Below are 20,803 nucleotides of genomic sequence, written 5' to 3' on the forward strand. Positions count from 1 at the left end.
AAAACGCTAATAAATCACACATTATCTTGCTTTCACATACTCTCCCAATTGAAACACAAAGTATGTAATTTTTAGGAGAAACTAGCAGTCAGACGATTGTCAACTCAAGGTTAGGTTTCATTTTTCCAAATGGATTGATTATTCACAATGATAGTGGGGTTTACTTCCAAACTTCCACTGCGGTGCCCATTCGAGTACCAAACAGTTGTGATTTTGCAAGCCTAAAAACCAGAATACACAATACCATTTAGCTAACCGACAGACAATTTTTGGATAAAATTCACTACCGCCAGCCATTCACCCATACAGGTAACCAAATTCTCTTTCAATGTATGCAATTGATAAATGATGACGATGTCAACACAATGTTAATGTGTAATGATCAATTTTCGTGTGTTGGTCCGATTGAGTTATTATGCACTGTTGGAAGAACACTAGATGAAGTAATAAACTTACTTGAACGCACTATGGCCCCTATTCATGATGCACTCTTGTATTACAACGGGAGATGGGACATGCCACCCCAGAACAAATTTGTAGGATGCACGTTCACAGGAAAAAATCCAAAGAAATTTGAAATTCCTTCAGGATGTACCCTCAATGAACTGAAGGATTTGATAAAGCAAGTTGCACTTAAAGGGATTCCCCCTCATGGAATTCACGAATCACAAGCGGTGAGATGATTGTTTTTTCGACAACCAGGACGTTTTGAGTATTCAGATAAAGTTATAAAATATGAAATTAATGAGCTAAAAACCAACGATGAAGTGCTGAAGGTGTTAGTACAGTCTAACTATTGGAAAAAATATGGGCCAATATAAATTTTAGTTGTTTTTACTAAACATGGTATGGAATTCGAAGACGATGTGGATGCCACGTCGCTAAACGACTGAATGCAACATTGCTTTTTTTGTTTTTAATGTAACTTTTATCTGTTTGTTTACAGCGTGTATGAATTCCATAATAAAATTGAAGGGGTGGAAATCCTTTTTTTTTTTAATTTTGTGCTTGTTTTTTGAGGTGTTATTCGGTGGAACCAGCTGACGATATTTTTTTTTTGGCTTCTTTGACGTCCAAACATGAGAAATAGCACCCCTCGAATGTCTTAGGCGACTCGCACATAATTTTAAAAAAACTTCGAACATGGGTATTGAACATGTGTCAAGGCTCCAAATCCTATTTTTTTTTAAAATTTAGCTATCTTACTTTTAAACAAAAAAAGTAAAGTAAACTATATTAAACAAAAAAGTGTAACAAATACAAAAAATGATGTCAACTACAAAACATAAAAAACATCATCAATACTCTGTGCGTCGTCTTTGTCGAGCCCTAACACTTCCATCTGCGCTGGCACCCCCCAGGCAATCCTCAGGCAATCTTGCATGATATCATGTAATTTTGTCCCTGTAGTGACCATCCTAAGGTTGAGCACACGCTCCAACCTTTCTACGATCGCCTCATAACCTTCGTAATCATCCCGTGACAGTCATAAAAAACATTTATAACAAAATTTAAAATAAATAAAAATTCATCAAACATTAAACCCGCAAACAATCTTGCCACTGCATGTCAAGGGGGGTCAAATGCCACTGAAACCTATGGGATGTCCGGCTGCATGTAGTCCTCATGGTTTGGGGCAGGTGCATGTCTGGGCTGATCACCTGCCTGGGTCGGTATCATGAATGGGTGAGATATCTGGAAAAACCAATTCATATAATCCGCAGATACCTGCCCAAGCACTACACAAAGGTCACCCACAGCTACTACGTGGTCCGAGAAATGCATGAAATGCATCCACCTGTCATCTATATCATCATATGACAAGGAAACACTAACAGGCGACGGAGGGATGCTCTGAATGTACCCAAACTGGCGTAGTACCCTCTTCGGTCGAACTGCGACCACCGTAGGACCCCATCTCAGCTGACCCTGGAACGATGAAATCAGCTCAAACCCCCTAACCCCTCGATGGTCACTGTAAGGAAACCAACACACGTCTGTGACCGTGAAAGCATCACAATGTGCCCGGTACGGAGCTCCTGTAATTCCCTTCATATGAGCCTTCGTCGTTAGCCACCGGGAGGCATGAGGGGACGTCTCCTCATACGCATCATCGGTGACACACTGATGCACACTCAGAAAATGCTCATAGATCCAGCACTACAAAAAAAATTAGGTTAACATAACATAAAAACATGTTTACATCATAATCCAATGTAACATATTAACAACACAAAATTTACCTGTAATAAAGTAAGGTACCCCCCAATCTGTCGTGTCGTGGTCCAAGAAGCTTCATCTAACTGGTCATACATATGAACCAGGGCCGTAGCTCCCCAGGCATAGCCCCCACTTTGACCCAGGTCGCGAAAAGCCTCTAGATGCACCACATGAACATTTGTTGCACTCTTGTTAGAAAAAAGAGTGCAACTGACCAGGTGCAGGAGATAAGCACGAGCTGCTACAATCCATTGTCGTGCCTGACATCTCATCTCATAGATCTCTCGAACCCATGAGAGGCATACATATGCCCCGCGCTCGTACTGTCTCAGCTCTAGCCTCTTCACCAGACACCTCGAGAAACTCCATCAACAAAAATACCACCTCGTCCACGGAAAGAGCCTCAAAGCTGTGGAAGGCGCCACTGATAGGGAGATGGAGGAGTGACGAAACATCATCTAGTGTGATCGCCAAGTCTCCTACTGGAAGGTGGAAGGTGTTGGTCTCCCTGTGCCACCTCTCCACAAATGCGGATATAAGTCCAGGATCGTCGGTTACAACTGAACACTCGATCAATGGACTTAATCCCGTAGCGACAACCAACCCTTCAATCGCAGGCACTGGCCTCCCAATTAACGCCACCTTCCTTCCGTGCGACACCAACTTCAGCTCAGGACGCTCCTGAATTGAAGTACAAATCATTCGAAATACACAAATATCAAAAAATTTTAATGACAAACAAATCAAGAAGAAAAAAGTAAGAAATTATAATACCTGTCCAGTCCAAATGGCATGTGCGACAAGCTCCGCAAATGAAGTCAGAACTGATGGGTCACGGGGCCCACCAGGGAATCCCTCATCAACATGTGACCCCTCAGCACCATCACGACTTAAGTCCTTTGCAACATTCGCATCTACGTCCGCGGTCATCTGAGGCACATCTTCACTCCTCTGAGCAACATCGTTAGCCATATGAGGGACATCCTCAGTCACCTGAGGAACATCCTCCGCCATATGAGGAACATCCTCAGTCACCTGAGGAACACCCTCATCAACAATAATATGTACTCGTCGCCTACGGGCTGATGCAGTAGGCCTACGCCTCTAGGGAACATCGACTGCATCATGCTTATCTTGTCTACCTCTGCCTATAACCCTAGCTAAAGCATGACCTAAACCTCGTGTTCTAACCATGATCTGCAAATCATGAAGAACACATATTTTTTTGGGTCAAATAAACTATTCGTATAATTAAAAACCTACATATATTTACATAAATCTTCAGCCTTACGTTATAAACCTTAATCACGCTACCCTAAGCATTGTTGACTACCCTAAACTAAACCCTACACACTCAACCACTAAACATATATCTTACACTCAACTAGGTCCTAACCCTAATACCAAATTTTTTATGCAAATACAAAAAAACAAAAATTTAACCTAATATATAATATTTAATTAATTTTTTTTACTTACCACCATGAAATCATAAATATTTGAATTATTATAAAGCAAAATTTATAAAATAAAAAAACTTCATTTATATAAAAAAAACTAATTTTGGAAAAAATTATTCCTTCTTCCGGAAGAACCTTCTTCCGGTAAAACAAATTGTTCTACCGGAAGAAGGTTCTTCCAGTAAAGCTACCGGAAGAAACTTTTTTCGGTAAAGCTACCGGAAGAACTTGTTCCAGTAGCTTTTCCGGAAGAACCTTCTTCTACCGGAAGAACCTTTTTCTACCGGAAGAACCTTCTTCTACCGGAAGAAGGTTCTTCCGGAAAAGCTATTGAAAGAACTTCTTCTAGTAGTATCGGAATGGTTGCTCTTCGCCATTTTCAGGTCTTCTACCCTAAAGCCATCATCTCCTAAACTAACTAAACAGTTAACCTACGAGAGGAGGGGAGATAGGGGTTACTAACCTCGACGGCAAAAACGCAGAAACGACACCACGAAAGCTTCGCAACAATGGCGGATGGCAGGCACGGAGGAAGAGGAAACAAAGCAAGAAGAAAGAAGGCAGAAAGGTGGGGAAGAAAACAAAGGGCTAGCGTGTTTTTTTTTTTTAAATTTTAACTTAAGGACAATTTTGTCATTTCATAAAATTGTTGGATGCACCAGCAACATTGATGGGTGTACCTAGCATGTCCCGTCTAGCTGCAGTGCCCCCCTTTGTTTTCTTTTTCTTTTTTTCCTTCTTTGCTCCTCTCCAGCCAGAGACCACCACAGCTACCACAGCGCCTCCGCAAATATTCCCTCACTCCATCACAATTACAAGCATCGACATTCTCTTTCTCTTTTTGTTCTCCTTTTTTCCTTTTTTTTTGCCAATTTTCTCCTTTCGTCTCCTACATCTTCTCCTTTTGCGTCTTTCCTCTCCTATTTCCAGCGATTATAACTGCGGTGGTGGCAGTGGCGCTGCTACTCCAGCCACACACCTTTCTCTTAAATCTCTGAAATTAGTACTAGCAAGAAAATTGGAAAAAAGGGTAGAAGGGGATAAAGAAAAAAAATAAAATAAAATAAAAAGGAAAAAAAATCCAGGACATTAATTTAAAAATTAATATATATATATATATATATATATATATAATGACTTATATATTATTATGTAATTTATATTGTTCCATCGGATAATTTAGTTTAATTTTTTATTTTTATAATTGAAGTCTAAGAAATTTTTTGTAAATCTGATTTATTTTATTTAATGTTTTATTAAAAGATATTTTTTCTGATTAATTTTTATTATTTCTAATTTTAAACTTAGTCTTCTTTTTCCTATGTATAATCCTTCCCACGGTCATCAAACATAAAGTATTTTTCGTGAGTCGCTTTTGCCTCCTATACCTAGCCTTTGACTAAGGTTACAAAATAGTCTAATTTGTTTGAACAAAATATGTTACTAAATCAACACAAATGCCATAAATAAAATACTAAAACTCCCAATATTGCACTTAGATATAAATGCCCAATTAACTTAGGAGATAACAAAATGTTCCATCTTTCTCTTCAAATTTTGTCAATTTATATTCTGCAACCGTGGTTGATGATTAGGTAAGAGGCACGAGGCAGAAAGTAATATATCAAGAGTGTTTTTATGCTCGACAAGGGTAGAAAATATTGATATGTAAGACAAAAAAGACTAAATTTAAAATTAGGAAAAATATGAATTAATTAAGCATAAAAATGTCTTTTAATAAAATATTAAATTAAAAATAAAAATATCAAACTTGTAAAGAAAATCCTTGAGCTTTAATTTTAAAAAAACAAAAAATTAAACTAAATTATTTAATAAACAATATAAATTATGATGAGAAAAAAAACATATATTTTAGTTCTTTCTTATTTTTTTTTCAATTAAATAATTTATTTTTTATTTTTAAAAAATCTTCCAAACATTGACTAGACAAGCAGCTAGATGGAAAAGGGAAAGCATTTATTGCTATATATGGCGCTCTGCTGTCTGGAGAAATTCTCAAGGCAACCGAACTTACACTTAACAGACAACTAGAAATATATATATATATATATATATATATATATATATATATATATATATATATATTATTCAACCACTCTAACTAAAAATTCTTACATAAAAATATTGATTGAAGATAAATAAATGCTATTATTCCTTAAATAGAGTTCCTCTCTTAGGATGTTAAATTATTCTTACTCCACAGGATAAAAGTATATTTTAATTAGTTTCTCTTATTCCGAGGCTCAGTCTGGATTATAAGTTGGAGTTCAATTTTTAATTATGATTAGACCTAATCGTATCTTATCATGATTAGATATCATCAGAATATAATTAGAATGTGACTAAATTATCGCTTAAGATTGGAGATATAAAATAAAGGATAATGGTATAACTAAGTGTGCTTTTATATTTTGTGTTGGATTACGTCAATCAGCCTCCAATCCATCAATTTATTATAAAATGTGAAAGAAAAAATAGTTTGAGATAGTTTTGTCACATGGCATATCACTCTGTTATTCAACTACATTATTTATCAAATATGTTTCGCTTTTACAATACAAAAACACATTAAAATTGAAAGAAAGAAAAAACTACTTCTTCCACCTCGTCGTAAAGAAATAAATGAATGCATTTTTTGTTCTAATTTTATAAAATATAGGTTTATTTTAGATTTTTTAACTGTTGATTTTTTAAGAATTTAATTTATTATAAAACCGACTGATAATTTTTTTTATTATAAACCTATTAACAAGATATCTAAATTGTTGTGCAGGTGAATATATTTGTTGGCCTAGTAATAATATAAATCACATTTGTTTAATCATGCGAATGTAGATAAACAATGTAGGTTGAATTTTTTAGACTATTCAAGTTTGATTCTTAGTAAAAATATTTTTTTGTCAAACTTATTAACCTTTTAAACTCCAAATATTAATCAGGATATTCTTTCCCTAATGAATCTGAGGCATAATACAAAAAAAATCACATTTATTTATAAGAAAAGAATATTATTTGAATTGTAATTAATATTATTAAGTGTATGAATTTTGGTTTCTCACATGTTTTCTTCTTGAGAGGCAATTATGTTCAAACTTTAGTGAAGATTAATGTAGACTTCTCTCCTAGTGAAGATTCAAACTTTAGTTCACCACATTGTGGTTGAGTAAACCTAATCAAGTTGGTATTAAGTATATGAATTAAAAGATAAAATTTGCACAACTATAAATATCAAATAAGTAATTTTTAAAATTATTTAATTTTATAAGTATTTATAAAAAAATTTAGACTTATCATATTATTAACTAAAATTAATTAACTTAACTATTTTTATTGATTTCAATCAAATAATTAACTATTATATAAAGAAATGTAAAGAGAGTATTTCCTAACACTTCAATTTTTTTTTTAAAAGTAACACTTCAAATTTGAATTATACATATATAATGGCATTAAATATTTATAGATTTTTTATTATTATTTTCACTCATAATAATCTTCACTCAAACAATATTCATTTCCATAAAAACATACTTGTAGTTTTTATTAAAGAAAAAAACAACATACCTAAAATTAAGGCAGTAGCTGCTGGTACGCCATAAAAAGCCTAGGTGAAACACTATGGTTCCCCGCTTAGCACTAGCTGTTTTAATAACATTAAATATTATTAAATTTAGTGCAATGTTCTTTCAAATATGAATATATTAATTTGTTGTTAACTTATTGGAAAGCCTATAAAGTGATATAAGTAGTATAAAAAGAAAGTTTAAATATCATATCTACATGACTTACATAATATTCGGTAAAAAAAAGTAATGTTAACTAATTATGGCCGTCGAAAAACAATAATTTTAATTGGATTGTGGAATGGAGATAGCAAGAACATAAATAAATTAAAAATTAAATAATAAATGAAAAATAAATTTTTTTTGGTAATTTTGATGAATGCTTAAAATGCATTAAAATGGATTAAACAATGAACAAAAGTTTTGGATTTCACTTCACCAAATCATTCCCTCTTGCACATAAAGGTCACACATCTAATTTAAGGTTCAATTATTATTGGCTCATAAAATTAATCAAACTTCAATTTTTTGGTTGGAAAGATCCCAAGTATGGTGATTAATCTATCAATTTCTTATGTAATTTAACTATGTTACTTGCTTAAGGAACAAGAGTTAAAAGATGACTAATAAACTTTGTTCTATTCCTAGCAAAAAAATTTATTAGGTATTCTTCTTCATTTTTAGATTCAAATATATTTTCCAATCCAATTTAAACCACAAAATCAAGCAATAGGTAATTAAGCAAGACAAACATTAAAAATAGAAAAAAAAACACTTAATAATAAATAATAAACATAGATTAATAACTAAAATGTAAATATAATAATGAGTTCAGTTACAAAAACTCCAAAGGTAAACCTAACTACAAGAAAAAGAAGAAAATGCAACAAATGAAGAAACTTGACAAGGAAATCCATGAAAAGCAAAAAAGAGTTTCTCAACCTTCACCAAGTCCTAGATATCTCCCCCAACCAAATCCATAAAAAATCCTTCCAATTGGGCATTTTATCCTTGGGAAATGCTAGGTGCACCCAGCAATTTTTATAAATGGGCAATTTTGCCCTTTAAAAAAAATTATAAAAAGCCCCCCCCCCTCTCCGGAAGAAACTCTTCCTGCTCATCCCTTTCGTGAAACTTCTTCTCCCTCTCCGCGAACTGCTTCTCCTCCCTCTCCGCGAACTGCTTCTCCTCCCTTCTCCGCGAACAGCTTCTTCTTCTCCGCAAGCCAAGCGCGAAGCTCGTCTTCTTCTTCTCCGCGAACGAGGTTAGTGTCCCTAACTCCCCTTTGCTTGTATGATACAACATTATTGTAGCAGTGGAACCTTAGGATAGTTACCTTAGGATAGTAACCCTAGGATAGAAGACGAGAGGAGAAGACGCCGAAAAAAATGGGGAAAGGGCTCACGGCGGAGGCTTCCGGAAGACTCGTTAGGGATTCTTCCGGAACTTCCGGAAGAACCTGCTCCGGAAACTTTCCGAAAGAAGTGTTCTTCCGGAAGTAACCAAACGTCTTCCGGAAAAACACTTCTTCCGGAAGTCTCCCGAAACACCTCTTCCGGATACTTTCCGGAAGTGTGTTTTTTTTTAAAACAAATTTTTTTTAAAAAAAAAATGAATTATTATATTTTTTTTTGGTTATTTTGTTTTTGAGATTTTATGAAAAATGAAGTTTGGGTTTTTGATGTCATGTTTTTATTTATAATTTAAATTGTGTATTTTTACTAAATATTAATTTGTAAATTATTTATTTTTTTTGTTTATAAAAGAAGTTGTGTTTGTTTTTGTTTATTGTTTATTTTTTTAAATTAGTGTTTTTTGTTTATAAATGAAGTTTTTTATTTTTATAAATAAAGTTGTGTGTGTTTTGGAAATTTTTTAAAAATACTATTTTTTTTATAAATGATATAAATTAAGTTGTTTATTTTATTATAAATGAAGTATTTTTTTTTAAAATAAAGTTGTGGATGTTTACTAATTAATTATTTTTACATTAGTTGTGTTTTTTTTATAAATGAAGTTGTTTATTTTTTTTAAATTAAGTTGCGGATATTTTTTAATTAATTAATTTTACATTAGTTGAGTTTTTTTTATAAATTAAGTTGTTTATTTTTTTTAAAATTAAGTTGTGGATATTTTTTAATTAATTAATTTTACATTAGTTGTGTTTTTTTTAAAATGAAGTTGTTTTTTTTTAAAAAAAATAAGTTGTGGATGTTTACTAATTAATTATTTTTATAATAGTTGTGTTTTTTTTTTTATAAATGAACTTGTTTTTTTTAAATTAAGTTGTGGATATTTTTTAATTAATTATTTTTACATTAGTTGTGCTTTTTTTTTTAAATGAAGTTGTTTATTTTTTTTTAAACTAAGTTGTGGATGTTTACTAATTAATTATTTTTACATTAGTTGTGTTTTTTTTATAAATGAAGTTTTTTTAATTTTTTTTAAATTAAGTTGTGCATGTTTAGTAATTAATTATTTTTACATTATTTGTGTTTTTTTTTTATAAATGAAGTTGTTTATTTTTTTTTAAAAATTATGTTGTGTATGTTTTCAAATAATTTGATTTAAATTAGTCTTATTTGTTTATAAATAAAGTTGTTTTTTTTTATAAAGAAAGTTGTGTATATTTTGACCGAAAAAAATACGTGTTTGACATAATTTGCAGATCATGGCTAGAACACGAGGTTTAGGTCGTGCCATTGGTAGACTTGTAGGCAGAGATAGACAGGATGATGATGATGCAGCTGATGTTCCCGAGAGGCGTAGGCCTACTGCCTCAGCCTGTAGGCAACGGGTTCATCAGAGGACTGCGGATGCACGTGATATGGCTGAGGACGTTGCTGACATGACTGACGATGTCCCTGATGTGGCTGCGGAGGCACCTGAGATGCGTGTAGACATACAGGGTGCTGATGGTGCTGAGGGGTCTGATGCTGATGATGCTGCTGAGGGATTCCCTAGTGGGCCACGTGACCCGTCAGTGCTGGCATCATTTGCGGACCACGTTGCACATGCTGTTTGGAGTGGACAAGTATTTTAATTTGTTAATTATTTATCATTGTTGATTTATTTGTTTGTCATTAATTTTTTTTAATAATTGTATAATTTGTACTTCAAATCAGGAACGTCCTGATTTGAAGTTAGTGTCACATGGGAGGAAGGTGACACTGATTGGGAGGCCAGTGCCTAAGATTGAAGGCCTGGTGGCTGCCACAGGATTAAGTCCACTGATTGATTGTTCAGTTATTACTAGCGATCTTGGACTGATATCCGCATTCGTGGAGAGGTGGCACGCTGAGACCAGCACCTTTCACCTTCCGGTTGGAGAGTTGATGATCACATTGGATGATGTGTCGTCACTCCTTCATTTGCCCATCACTAGCGCCTTGCACAGTTTCCATGCTCTTTCTACGGAGGAGGCCAGATTTTTGCTGATAAAGTTGCTCGAGGTGTCTGCCGAGGAGGCCAGAGCCGAGACAGCACTGACACGTGGGGCATATGTATGACTTGGATGGGTTCGAGACATTTATGAGACGAGATATCAGGCCCGGCGGTGGATTGTCGCAGCTCGCGCTTATCTACTGCACCTTGTCGGTTGCACTCTTTTTGCTAATAAGAGTGCAACATACGTGCATGTGGTTCACCTTGACGCTTTCCGGGACCTCGCTCAGAGTGGTGGTTACGCTTGGAGAGTTGCCGCGCTGGTTCATATGTATGACCAGTTAGATGAGGCTTGTAGGACCACCACCCGACAGCTTGCGGGGTACTTGACGCTACTACAGGTAAATTTCGTGTTTTTTAATATGTTACGTTCGCTTATGATTTAAACATTTTTTTATGTTATGTTAACCTCATTTATTGTATAGCGCTGGATCTATGAGCACTTCCCTAGTGTGCACCAGTGCGTGACAGATGATACATACCAGGAGACGTCCCCACGTGCTTCCCGGTGGTTGACGTCGAAGGCGCACATGAAGGGAATCACAGGAGCACCTTACAGGGCACGTTGTGATGGTTTGACCGTCACAGATGTGTCCTGGTTGTTGTACACGGAGCATCGGGGGGTTAGGGCCTTTCAGGAGATTGCATCATTCCAGGGTCAGCTGAGATGGGGTCCTATGGTGGTCACAGTTCGACCGGAGAGGGTGGTTCGACAGTTTGGTTACATTCAGAGCATCCCTCCGCCGCCTGTTAGTGTTCGATTGTCACACGATGAGATAGATGACAGGTGGATGCAGTTTGCGGAGAACTTACTACCTGCGAGTCAGCTTTGTCTAGTGCCTGGGTAGGTATCTGCGGATTACATGGAGTGGTTTTTCCGCATATCTCACCCATTCATGATACCGACCCCAGCAGGTGACCAGCCGAGAGATGCACCAGCTGCAGACCCTGAGGACTACATACAACCGCCCAGCCCCCAGGTTCCAGTGGCATTTGACCCCCCCTCCACATGTTGTAAGATTCTTTGCGCGTTTAATGTTTCATGAGTTGTTATTTATTTTAAATTTGATGATAAATGTTTTTAATGACTTTGACAAGATGATTACGACGGATATGAGGCGATTGCACAGAGGTTGGAGCGTGTGCTCAACCTTCGGATAGTCACTGCAGGCACAGAGTTAGATGACATTATGCAGGACTGCCTGACAATCGCGAGAGGGGAACCCAGTGTTGATGGAACTGTCAGGGCTCGTCAGAGACGCCGCACGGACCATTGATTATTGTATTTATTTTTTGTCTTGTAGTTGACATGAATATTTGTAATTATTACAGTTTTTTGTTTAATTTAGTTGAGTTGTTTTGCACAGTTTATTATTTTATAATATAGTTTATTATTCCGATTGTGGTCCTTAAGCGAAGTTTGCGAGTGTTTTAAATTTATTTTTAAAAAAAATTAACCTAAAATCATGAGTTTTGTTCGTAAGAATTACATAAAAAATAAATATTTTTAAAATCATTCATAATTCATAATTCATAATTATGTGTTAGTAAAATTTTTAAAGTAATTATCATATATAATAAATTATGATTCGATCATAATTTACACTATTAATATATAATTTTTTATTATATAAAAAATAATAAGCTCGTACCAAAAACAAAATATTTAAAAGAAAAATTACATGACAATGAAATCGCCATATAAGATACTACAAAGATCACTTTTAAAAAAAATTGATGTTTAAGTTCCCATGTTTGGGATTTTTTTCGGTGGGCGTGGCAGTGCCGTGAGACAATGGAGGGCGGTCATTTCTCATGTTTGGACATCAAAGAACCCAAAAAAATTAGTCTCGTTCCCCGGTTCGGTCAAATAACACCTAAAAACAAAACCAGAAAATCCAAAAAAATAGGAAATAGACCCTTTTTCAAGTTCAAGTACCCATGTTTGGGATTTTTTTCCGTGGGTGTGGCAGTGCCTTGAGACAATGGAGGGCAGCCATTTCTCATTTTTCGACGTCAAAGAACCCAAAAAAATTAGTCTCGTTCCCTGGTTCTGTCAAATAACACCTAAAAACAAAACCAGAAAATCCAAAAAAATAGGAAATGGACCTTTTTTCATGTTCAAGTACCCATGTTTGGGATTTTTTTCGGTGGGTATGGAAGTGTCGTGAGACAATGGAGGGCGTTCATTTCTCATGTTTGGACGTCAAAGAACCCAAAAAAATTAGTCCCGTTCCCCGGTTCTGTCAAATAACACCTAAAAAAAAAGTCAGAAAATCCCAAAAAATAGGAAACGGACCTTTGTTCATGTTCAAGTACCCATGTTTGGGATTTTTTTCCGTGGGTGTGGCAGTGCCGTGAGACAATGGAGGGCGGCCATTTTTCATGTTTGGACATCAAAGAACCCAAAAAAATTAGTCCCGTTCTCCGGTTCCGTCAAATAACACCTAAAAACAAAGCCAGAAAATCCAAAAAAATAGGAAATGGACCATTTTTCATGTTCAAGTATCCATGTTTGGGATTTTTTTCTGTGGGTGTGGCAGTGCAATGGAGGGCGGCCATTTCTCATGTTTGGACGTCAAAGAACCCAAAAAAATTAGTCCCATTCCCCGGTTCTGTCAAATAACACCTAAAAACAAAGCCAGAAAATCCAAAAAAATAGGAGATGGACCATTTTTCATGTTCAAGTACCCATATTTGGGATTTTTTGCCGTGGGTGTGGCAGTGCCGTGAGACAATGGAGGGCGGTCATTTCTCATGTTTGGACATCAAAAAACCCAAAAAAATTAGTCCCGTTCCCCGGTTCCGTCAAATAACACCTAAAAACAAAGCCAGAAAATCTAAAAAAATAGGAAATGGACCCTTTTTCATGTTCAAGTACCCATGTTTGGGATTTTTTTCGGTGGGTGTGGTAGTGTCGTGAGACAATGGAGGGCGGCCATTTCTCATGTTTGGATGACAAAGAATCCAAAAAAATTAGTCTCGTTCCCCGGTTCCGTCAAATAACACCTAAAAACAAAACCAGAAAATCCAAAAAAATAGGAAATGGACCCTTTTTCATGTTCAAGTACCCATGTTTGGAATATTTTTCCGTGGGTGTGCCAGTGCCGTGAGACAATGGAGGGCAGCCATTTCTCATGTTTGGACGTCAAAGAACCCAAAAAAATTAGTCTCGTTCCCCGGTTCCGTCAAATAACACCTAAAAACAAAGCCAAAAATTCCAAAAAACTAGGAATCCGACCCTTCTAACAATTAATTTTTTGGACCATTGAAACAACACATTCAACTTTATTATGGGAATTAAACACGCCGTAAACAGATAAAGGTTACATCAACAAAAAAACAAAAAAAATAAACATCACATTCAGTTGTTTAGCAATGTCCCAGTGACCTCGTCTTCGATTTTCACAACATATTTAGTAAAGAAAGCTAAAATTTCTATTGGTCCATATTTTTTCCAGTAGTTAGGTTGTTCTAACACCTTCAGCAGTTCTTCGTTGGTCCTCAGCTGATTTATTTCATATTTTATAAGCGTATCTGAATACTCAAAGCGAGTTGGTTGGCGGAAAAACAATCGTCTTACCGTTTGTGATTCATGAATTCCAAGAGGGTGAATCCCTTTAGGTGCAACTTGTTTTATTAAATTTTTCAGTTCATCGATGGTACATGTTGAAGGAATTTGAAATTTCTTAGAATTTTTTCCTGTGAACGCGCATCCAACAAATTTGTTCTGCGGTGGCATTTTCCATTTCCAGTTGTAATACAGGATCGCGTCATGAGTACGGGGCATAGTGCGTTCAAGTTTATTATTTCATCTGGTGTTCTTCCAACGGTGCATAATAACTCAATCGGACCAACACAAGAAAATTGATCATTACACATTAACATTGTGCTGACATCGTCATCATTTATCAATTTCATACACTGAAAGCGAATTTGGTTACCTGTATCGGTGAACGGCTTCCGGTAGTGAATTTCATCCAAAAATTGTTTGTCGGATAGCTGAAGGGTATTATGTATTCTGGTTTTTAGGCTTGCAAAATCACAACTATTTGGTACTCGAATGAGCATCGGAGTTGAAGTTTGGAAGTAAACGCCAGTATCATTGTGAATAATTGATTCATTTGGAAAAATGAAAGCCAACCTTGAGTTGACAATCGTCTGACTGCTAGTTTCTCCTAAAAATGTCATACTTTATGTATCAATTGGGAGACTATTTGAAAGCAAGATATGTGTGATTTATTAGCTGTGTCTGCCATATATATAGATGGTTGTGACCGAGCGATTGCTTAATTTTGTTTACAAAAAAATAGACACCTGTGAACATGTTTCGTGTTTATGTTTCCTTCAGTATGTGCAGTCAAGTCATCCAATGTGTTGTCGCGCTCAAACTTTAATACGCATGCATGTCATTATGTATTGTCAATTATGACAATGATATATGCTGCACGCGTAAATCATTTTTGTTGGACCAACAATTTTCTTGCTTAACCAAACGAGTACTTAATAATATTAATTGGTTAGTAATGGGTTACAACAAATTATATCGCATAATGAATACAATTACATAAACAATGCATGTTTAGTCTTCATTTAGGTCGACATAGTGTGTTTTGAATGACATCAAGCTTGTGTATTGCTGCATTCTACTAATATATGGAATTTCTCACTGCTTTGCCTGAGAATAACAATTGCTTGACTTTAACAACGCTGGAGGCAGTAAGGGACAATGGTCTTTCAAATAAACCTGTTGTACATGAACAAAGATTATATCATGCGGTGACCGTGTCAAATGAACCAGCGAAGTCATTGCATAATTATTATACTAACTATATTCAATGTACCTGAACAAAATGATTTCCAAACACGTGACCGACACATATCATGCGGTGCCCAGAAGAATCAGGTGGTGGTTGACTTCTAAGAGGAAAAAATGTCATGCTTTGTTGTCGGGATAGCGATACAAGGATTACGTTATACCGTGATGCAATCACATATCCCATCTCCGTTATATCCATCCACTTGTCCACACTAACCTAAATCAACCAAACATACACATGTAAGTAATTTAAAGTTTGTTATTAAAAAAATTAAGCTAAAAACATACCTTCGAAAACCCATCAACAAGTAGGGACAAATTTAATTGTTCAAATATCTCTGTGCCACCAAAGAGGTTCATGTACTCATGCGACCACCTGCCAAGTTCTTTAATCAATTCATTACGCACTAACGGCCACGAATCTTCCCTCATACCTAATAAAGCGGCAATGCACCGATATCCACAGTTACCGTCCGCTTTCACATCCACAACATCACGAATGAAACCTTGAATGAAGCAAATTGATCCAACATCGGGATGATCCTTGTTGGTTGAGGCGGTTCAGAACATGATGCACTGCGTTTGACTGGAGAGTTGCTGCTTTGAATAGAATGAAAAGCATCAACATACTCTCAATAAGACGGATCACGCTTTGTAGATCTTTGACTTCCTTTCATCGGTTTCTTCGGTGCACCTTTAGTGTTGACCTTTGACGGAGGAGGGTGCATAGAGTTATGATCAGGGTATGCAATTTCTCGGAGTTTACTCTTCAGAGTTACTTTGCCACACACATCAAGTTCATCAAACCTTTTAGATATGGTCTCTATCTCTTCCTTGATGCTGACTTCCGTCTCACATAACCCTTGGTCTGAAAAACAAAGTCTCCTCCAGAACATATGGACTGACTCCAATGGGATGCTACCAGCAGTATACCTAGAAAGCTCACATGCACAAGGAAGACCGTGCGTGTTTTTCATCACACAACCACAAGAAGAGGGATTGTTGCCGAGATAACGTAGACGGTCAACCTCAGAAGCAATCTGATTTAAAGCGTCCCTTGAAACCATCCCAAGAAGCCTCTTGTATAAGGTTTTTTTTATATACATGGCCAACCACATGCATATTGGTTTCAAAGGATGCTCTAATTTCGACGTGTTGCAGCGTGATCATGTTGTTCATGGCATCCTAAACACTACATAGGTCTCCAACGCTATTTTGTAGTACTCTTTTAAGAGCCCAATGAGCTAATTCAACCCTACATTTAAAATACACAACAAACATCAAAATATACAACAATTAAATACCATTTATTACTTATCCTTACTAACAAATAAAATCAATAAAATAATGCATGTTTGTTGTTGTGTTGCCTAGGTGCATGACCTTATTCGTCCATGTTGTAATAAATTTTTCCTTGTGCGGGATAATCCATATGTCGTTAACATAGTCAGTGAACATCGGCCAAGGCGAACAAGCAACTTGAAACTTCTGAAGTGACTCATGGAACTGGTGTTCGGACGAACAATCAACCAAAGTTCCCCAGTTATCCATTACATAGTCCCACACATTTTTTTTCACCGATTAAAGATTTGCACTTCGCCTTCACATTCTTATCGATATGAAACCTGCAAACAAATTAGTAGACTCGAGGAACACAGTTTTCACTGCATTCATCAGTGCTAGGTCTCTGTCAGTGACAATAACAACAGGGAGGCAATCGTTTCTTAAAAATAGGCCTCAAAATTGTTCCAAAGCCCATAAAATATTATTAACACGCTCAGCCTCCAGATATGCAAACCCAGCAGAGAATGTCATCGCCGTTGGTGTCACTCCAACATTGTCAAGTAGTGGGAGTCTGTACATGTTTGTTTTGTAGGTACTGTCTATAAAAACAACACCAAATGACATGCATTGCATAACTTTACTGCATCTGGGTGACACCAAAACAGATCATGCACCACAACTTCATCCTTCAATCTATGCCAATGAATGTATTGATCACGTTTGAGAAGCTTCATCAGATGCTACATTTCGGTATCAGCTCCTCTTATTGAAGAACGATATGCACTTCTTGCATTGTAAATTTGCTTTATCGTGGTGCAACTGTTGGCATTGTGTTCCTTCAACGTTAGCAAGATGTTTTTTGGTTTCACCATCGACTTTGTCATATCAGTAATAATTTTTTTTTCTTCCTTAGTCAATCGCCCGGCGTATGGATGTCCAACTAAGGACTTGGCCAATTCATGATTGTGAATCCCACAGATCAACTTCACCATCCAACCTTCCCCTCCATGCACTGGTTTCCCACGAAGCCTGAAGGGACAACCACATTTCCTACTCACAGTGTCTTTTCTAACGAATTATTTATTCCTGCACTTGTACGCACCACTCCTTTCACACCCAATTAAGACAAATGAACTTCTTCCTCTACTATCGGTCTTTGTGTCAGACCTCATAATCACTGCAACAAATCCATTTTCATGGGCAACTGTTTGAGCCCATTGCAAAACATCATCTCGAGTACCGAATACCTACAACACAACCCAAACATATTAATTTTTATACAAAACATCAATTCAACCAAATGACTCAAATTACCTATGATTACCTGAGACGTATTAAAAGCATTTGAACAATCCACATGTGGTTCATTCACCACACATTCTTCTTCATTATCATAATCATAATCCATATGAACTTCTTGTGACATCGCATAGTCATACCTCCATTGATCTTCGTCCATCTTAAGGACATATGCATCATACACAAGTACATTCAAATTATCATATAACCACATCCATAAATTTACTACACATTAAATAACAAACATATTAACAGGACATATGCATCATACAAAAGTATATTCAAATTATCATATAATCACATCCACAAATTGACTACATATTAACTAACAAACATACTAACAACTAATACAAATATATTCTAAATTTATAACTACATTATTTACTTAAACTAATCTTAACACTATAATAAACAACTAATAAAACATTTTTTTACTACAACAAAATACAACTAATAAATCATTTAATATAATACCTAAATCATTATAGCTAATTAAACCAATTATATCCACAATACAGATATTATAAATCATAATATTCATATATATATATATATATATATATATATATATATATATATATATATATATATATATATATATATATATATATATTAAAGCACAATTAAAAAAAATTGTTAATAAACTGAATTTCCGAAAGAACTACTTCCGGAAGTTATCATGCTCAATTCCGGAAGAAGTGCTTCCGGAAGACACTTCCGGAATTAAGCATGGTAACTTTCGGAATAACTTATTCCGGAAGTTCAAAATTCTCATTCCGGAAGTACTTCCTTCAGCAGTAAAAAGTAATTCCGGAAATACTTTTTACTGTTCATCTTCTCTAAAACTCGTCCGAAAACGCGAAAAAAAAAATCGATAAATGCGTACCTCCGATGAAATACGAACGGCAACGACCAAAACAACTTCAAACACGGAATAACTGCTTCACGGGACCACCAAATCGCTTCTTACGGAACTTCTTTCACGGGACCACCACAAACTCTTTTTACGGAAAAGGATAACAATAGCAAGAAGACACAGATGAAGGTGAAAGCGAAGGTGAAAGCGCAGTGAATTTAAAGAAAACAACCAGGGGCAAAATCGTCATTACGTATACATTAAATATTATTTTATTTTTAGTTATTATTATAAAATGAAATTTATTTTATTTCACGTTGTTATAAAATCATAATTATTTTTTTATTATATATTAAGTTTTGTAATACAAATTATAATTATTATTTATTTTATAACTTAATTTATTTATTAAAATTAAATAAATAGGAAAATACAGCATTTGTTAAAAATAAAAAAAATTAAAACTTCCGGAAATACGGTCTTCCGGAAGCGTTCCGAAAGACAGTTTTTTCGGAAATAACTTTCTCAGAGGGGCATAATTGTTAATTCATTGTTTGCTGGGTGCCCCAGCAATTTTGCTGGGTGCACGTAGCAACTTCCTTTATCCTTCAATTTCAGCCTCACTAATGTCACATCAATAGTCCCACACCCAGCCTCTTAAAAGGGTATCAAGGAGTGCAACTTGAAGGTCCTCACACCCAACCTCAACTTTTCCACGCCCATCCTCAGATTGACAACAATAAAAAGACACTTTTCTTCATTTTGAGGCCTAACTTCAAATCTCCCAAGCCTAACATCAATAAGAAAAAAAAGAAAAAAAAAAAGAGGAAAATATTGACTTTCGGCTTTCAAAATATCCTTTCAAAGATGTTGTTTGATCTTCCCATTGTTATTTTTCCATATCTTCAATTCTTGTTCTTTTCCTACAATAAAACATAAAAAACTAATAAATTTTCTAGAAAGTTAAAAACACTAAACTTAGTCCCAATTATCAGCATAAAAGTGATTAAAACAAAGTTCAATGTAATGAAAAATGTAAGATATATTTTAAGATATTTAAACATATAAAACATTTATCATTCGTCCCTTATTTTCTTTAGTAATAAGAATTTAATAAAATATAATAATTAATATGTTGTAGTATATAATAATTTGTAATTGATTAGTTTGTATTGTTCAGTCATTTGTAGTATTTAAAGAGTAGTTAATAATTTACATGTTATTTATTTATACGGTTAAAAAAAAGTTAGTTACAATTACAATATATGTTAAAAAAAGCCTTAATTATTGAAAGAGTTGAGTAATGTAAAATAGTTAATTATAACATATGTAGAAAATGAATATGTATCACAATTTTTAGTATTTTTCAATGATTTAGGCCGTGTTAGTTTTAATGTGTGTAATATCATTTTTTTAATAATTACATTGTTCATATATCAGCATCATATAGTTAAATAGTTTTTTAAAATATTAATTTAAAATAAAAATGTATGATTTATTTTCTTATTTTTATTTTGTATTTGTTAAATAAATTTGAAAATGTAAAGGAGAGGAGTTAAACGAAAAAAATGACTGGAAAGTAAGATCATTGTGTCATTAACAATGTTTTTAAAATTAGACCGCTGATTAAACCAGTGAAAACACTAGTTTAATGTTTAATGATTCAACTAGTTGAACCAATTTTAGATAATATTTAAGAATGTATTTTTTATTTATGTTAAAAATATTTTAGATTAAATAATAAAATAAAATTAAATAAAACTGATTCAACCTCAATTCTTTATATCGATTTCAACACTGATTTTGATCAGTTTTATATTAATTATTGACCAATTTC

General features: G+C 34.8%; 1 protein-coding gene across 1 annotated transcript; it reads right to left on the minus strand.

Moving 5' to 3' along the window:
- Positions 1-1,596: 1,596 nt before the first annotated feature.
- On the minus strand, positions 1,597-3,234 carry LOC114372952 (protein MAIN-LIKE 2-like). Its single transcript, XM_028330520.1, has 4 exons — positions 2,995-3,234; positions 2,545-2,901; positions 2,244-2,408; positions 1,597-2,160 (listed from the first exon to the last, which is right to left on the minus strand). Exons 1-4 carry the CDS (start codon positions 3,232-3,234, stop codon positions 1,597-1,599), a joined length of 1,326 nt encoding a protein of 441 aa, XP_028186321.1.
- Positions 3,235-20,803: the final 17,569 nt, after the last annotated feature.

The sequence above is a fragment of the Glycine soja genome, chromosome 11 (assembly GCF_004193775.1).
Source record: "Glycine soja cultivar W05 chromosome 11, ASM419377v2, whole genome shotgun sequence".
NCBI lineage: Eukaryota > Viridiplantae > Streptophyta > Magnoliopsida > Fabales > Fabaceae > Glycine > Glycine soja.

Bases quoted from the DNA above. Each gene is read 5' to 3' on its own strand.
- LOC114372952 (XM_028330520.1), bottom strand. From the start codon at position 3,234: ATGGCGGAGGATGTTCCTCAGGTGACTGAGGATGTCCCTCATATGGCT. The intron at 2,409-2,544 runs GTACGAGCGCGG...TTTTCTAACAAG, and splicing joins AAGAGGCTAGAGCTGAGACA to AGTGCAACAAATGTTCATGT. The intron at 2,161-2,243 runs GTAAATTTTGTG...TTTTTTTTGTAG, and splicing joins GGTACCTTACTTTATTACAG to TGCTGGATCTATGAGCATTT.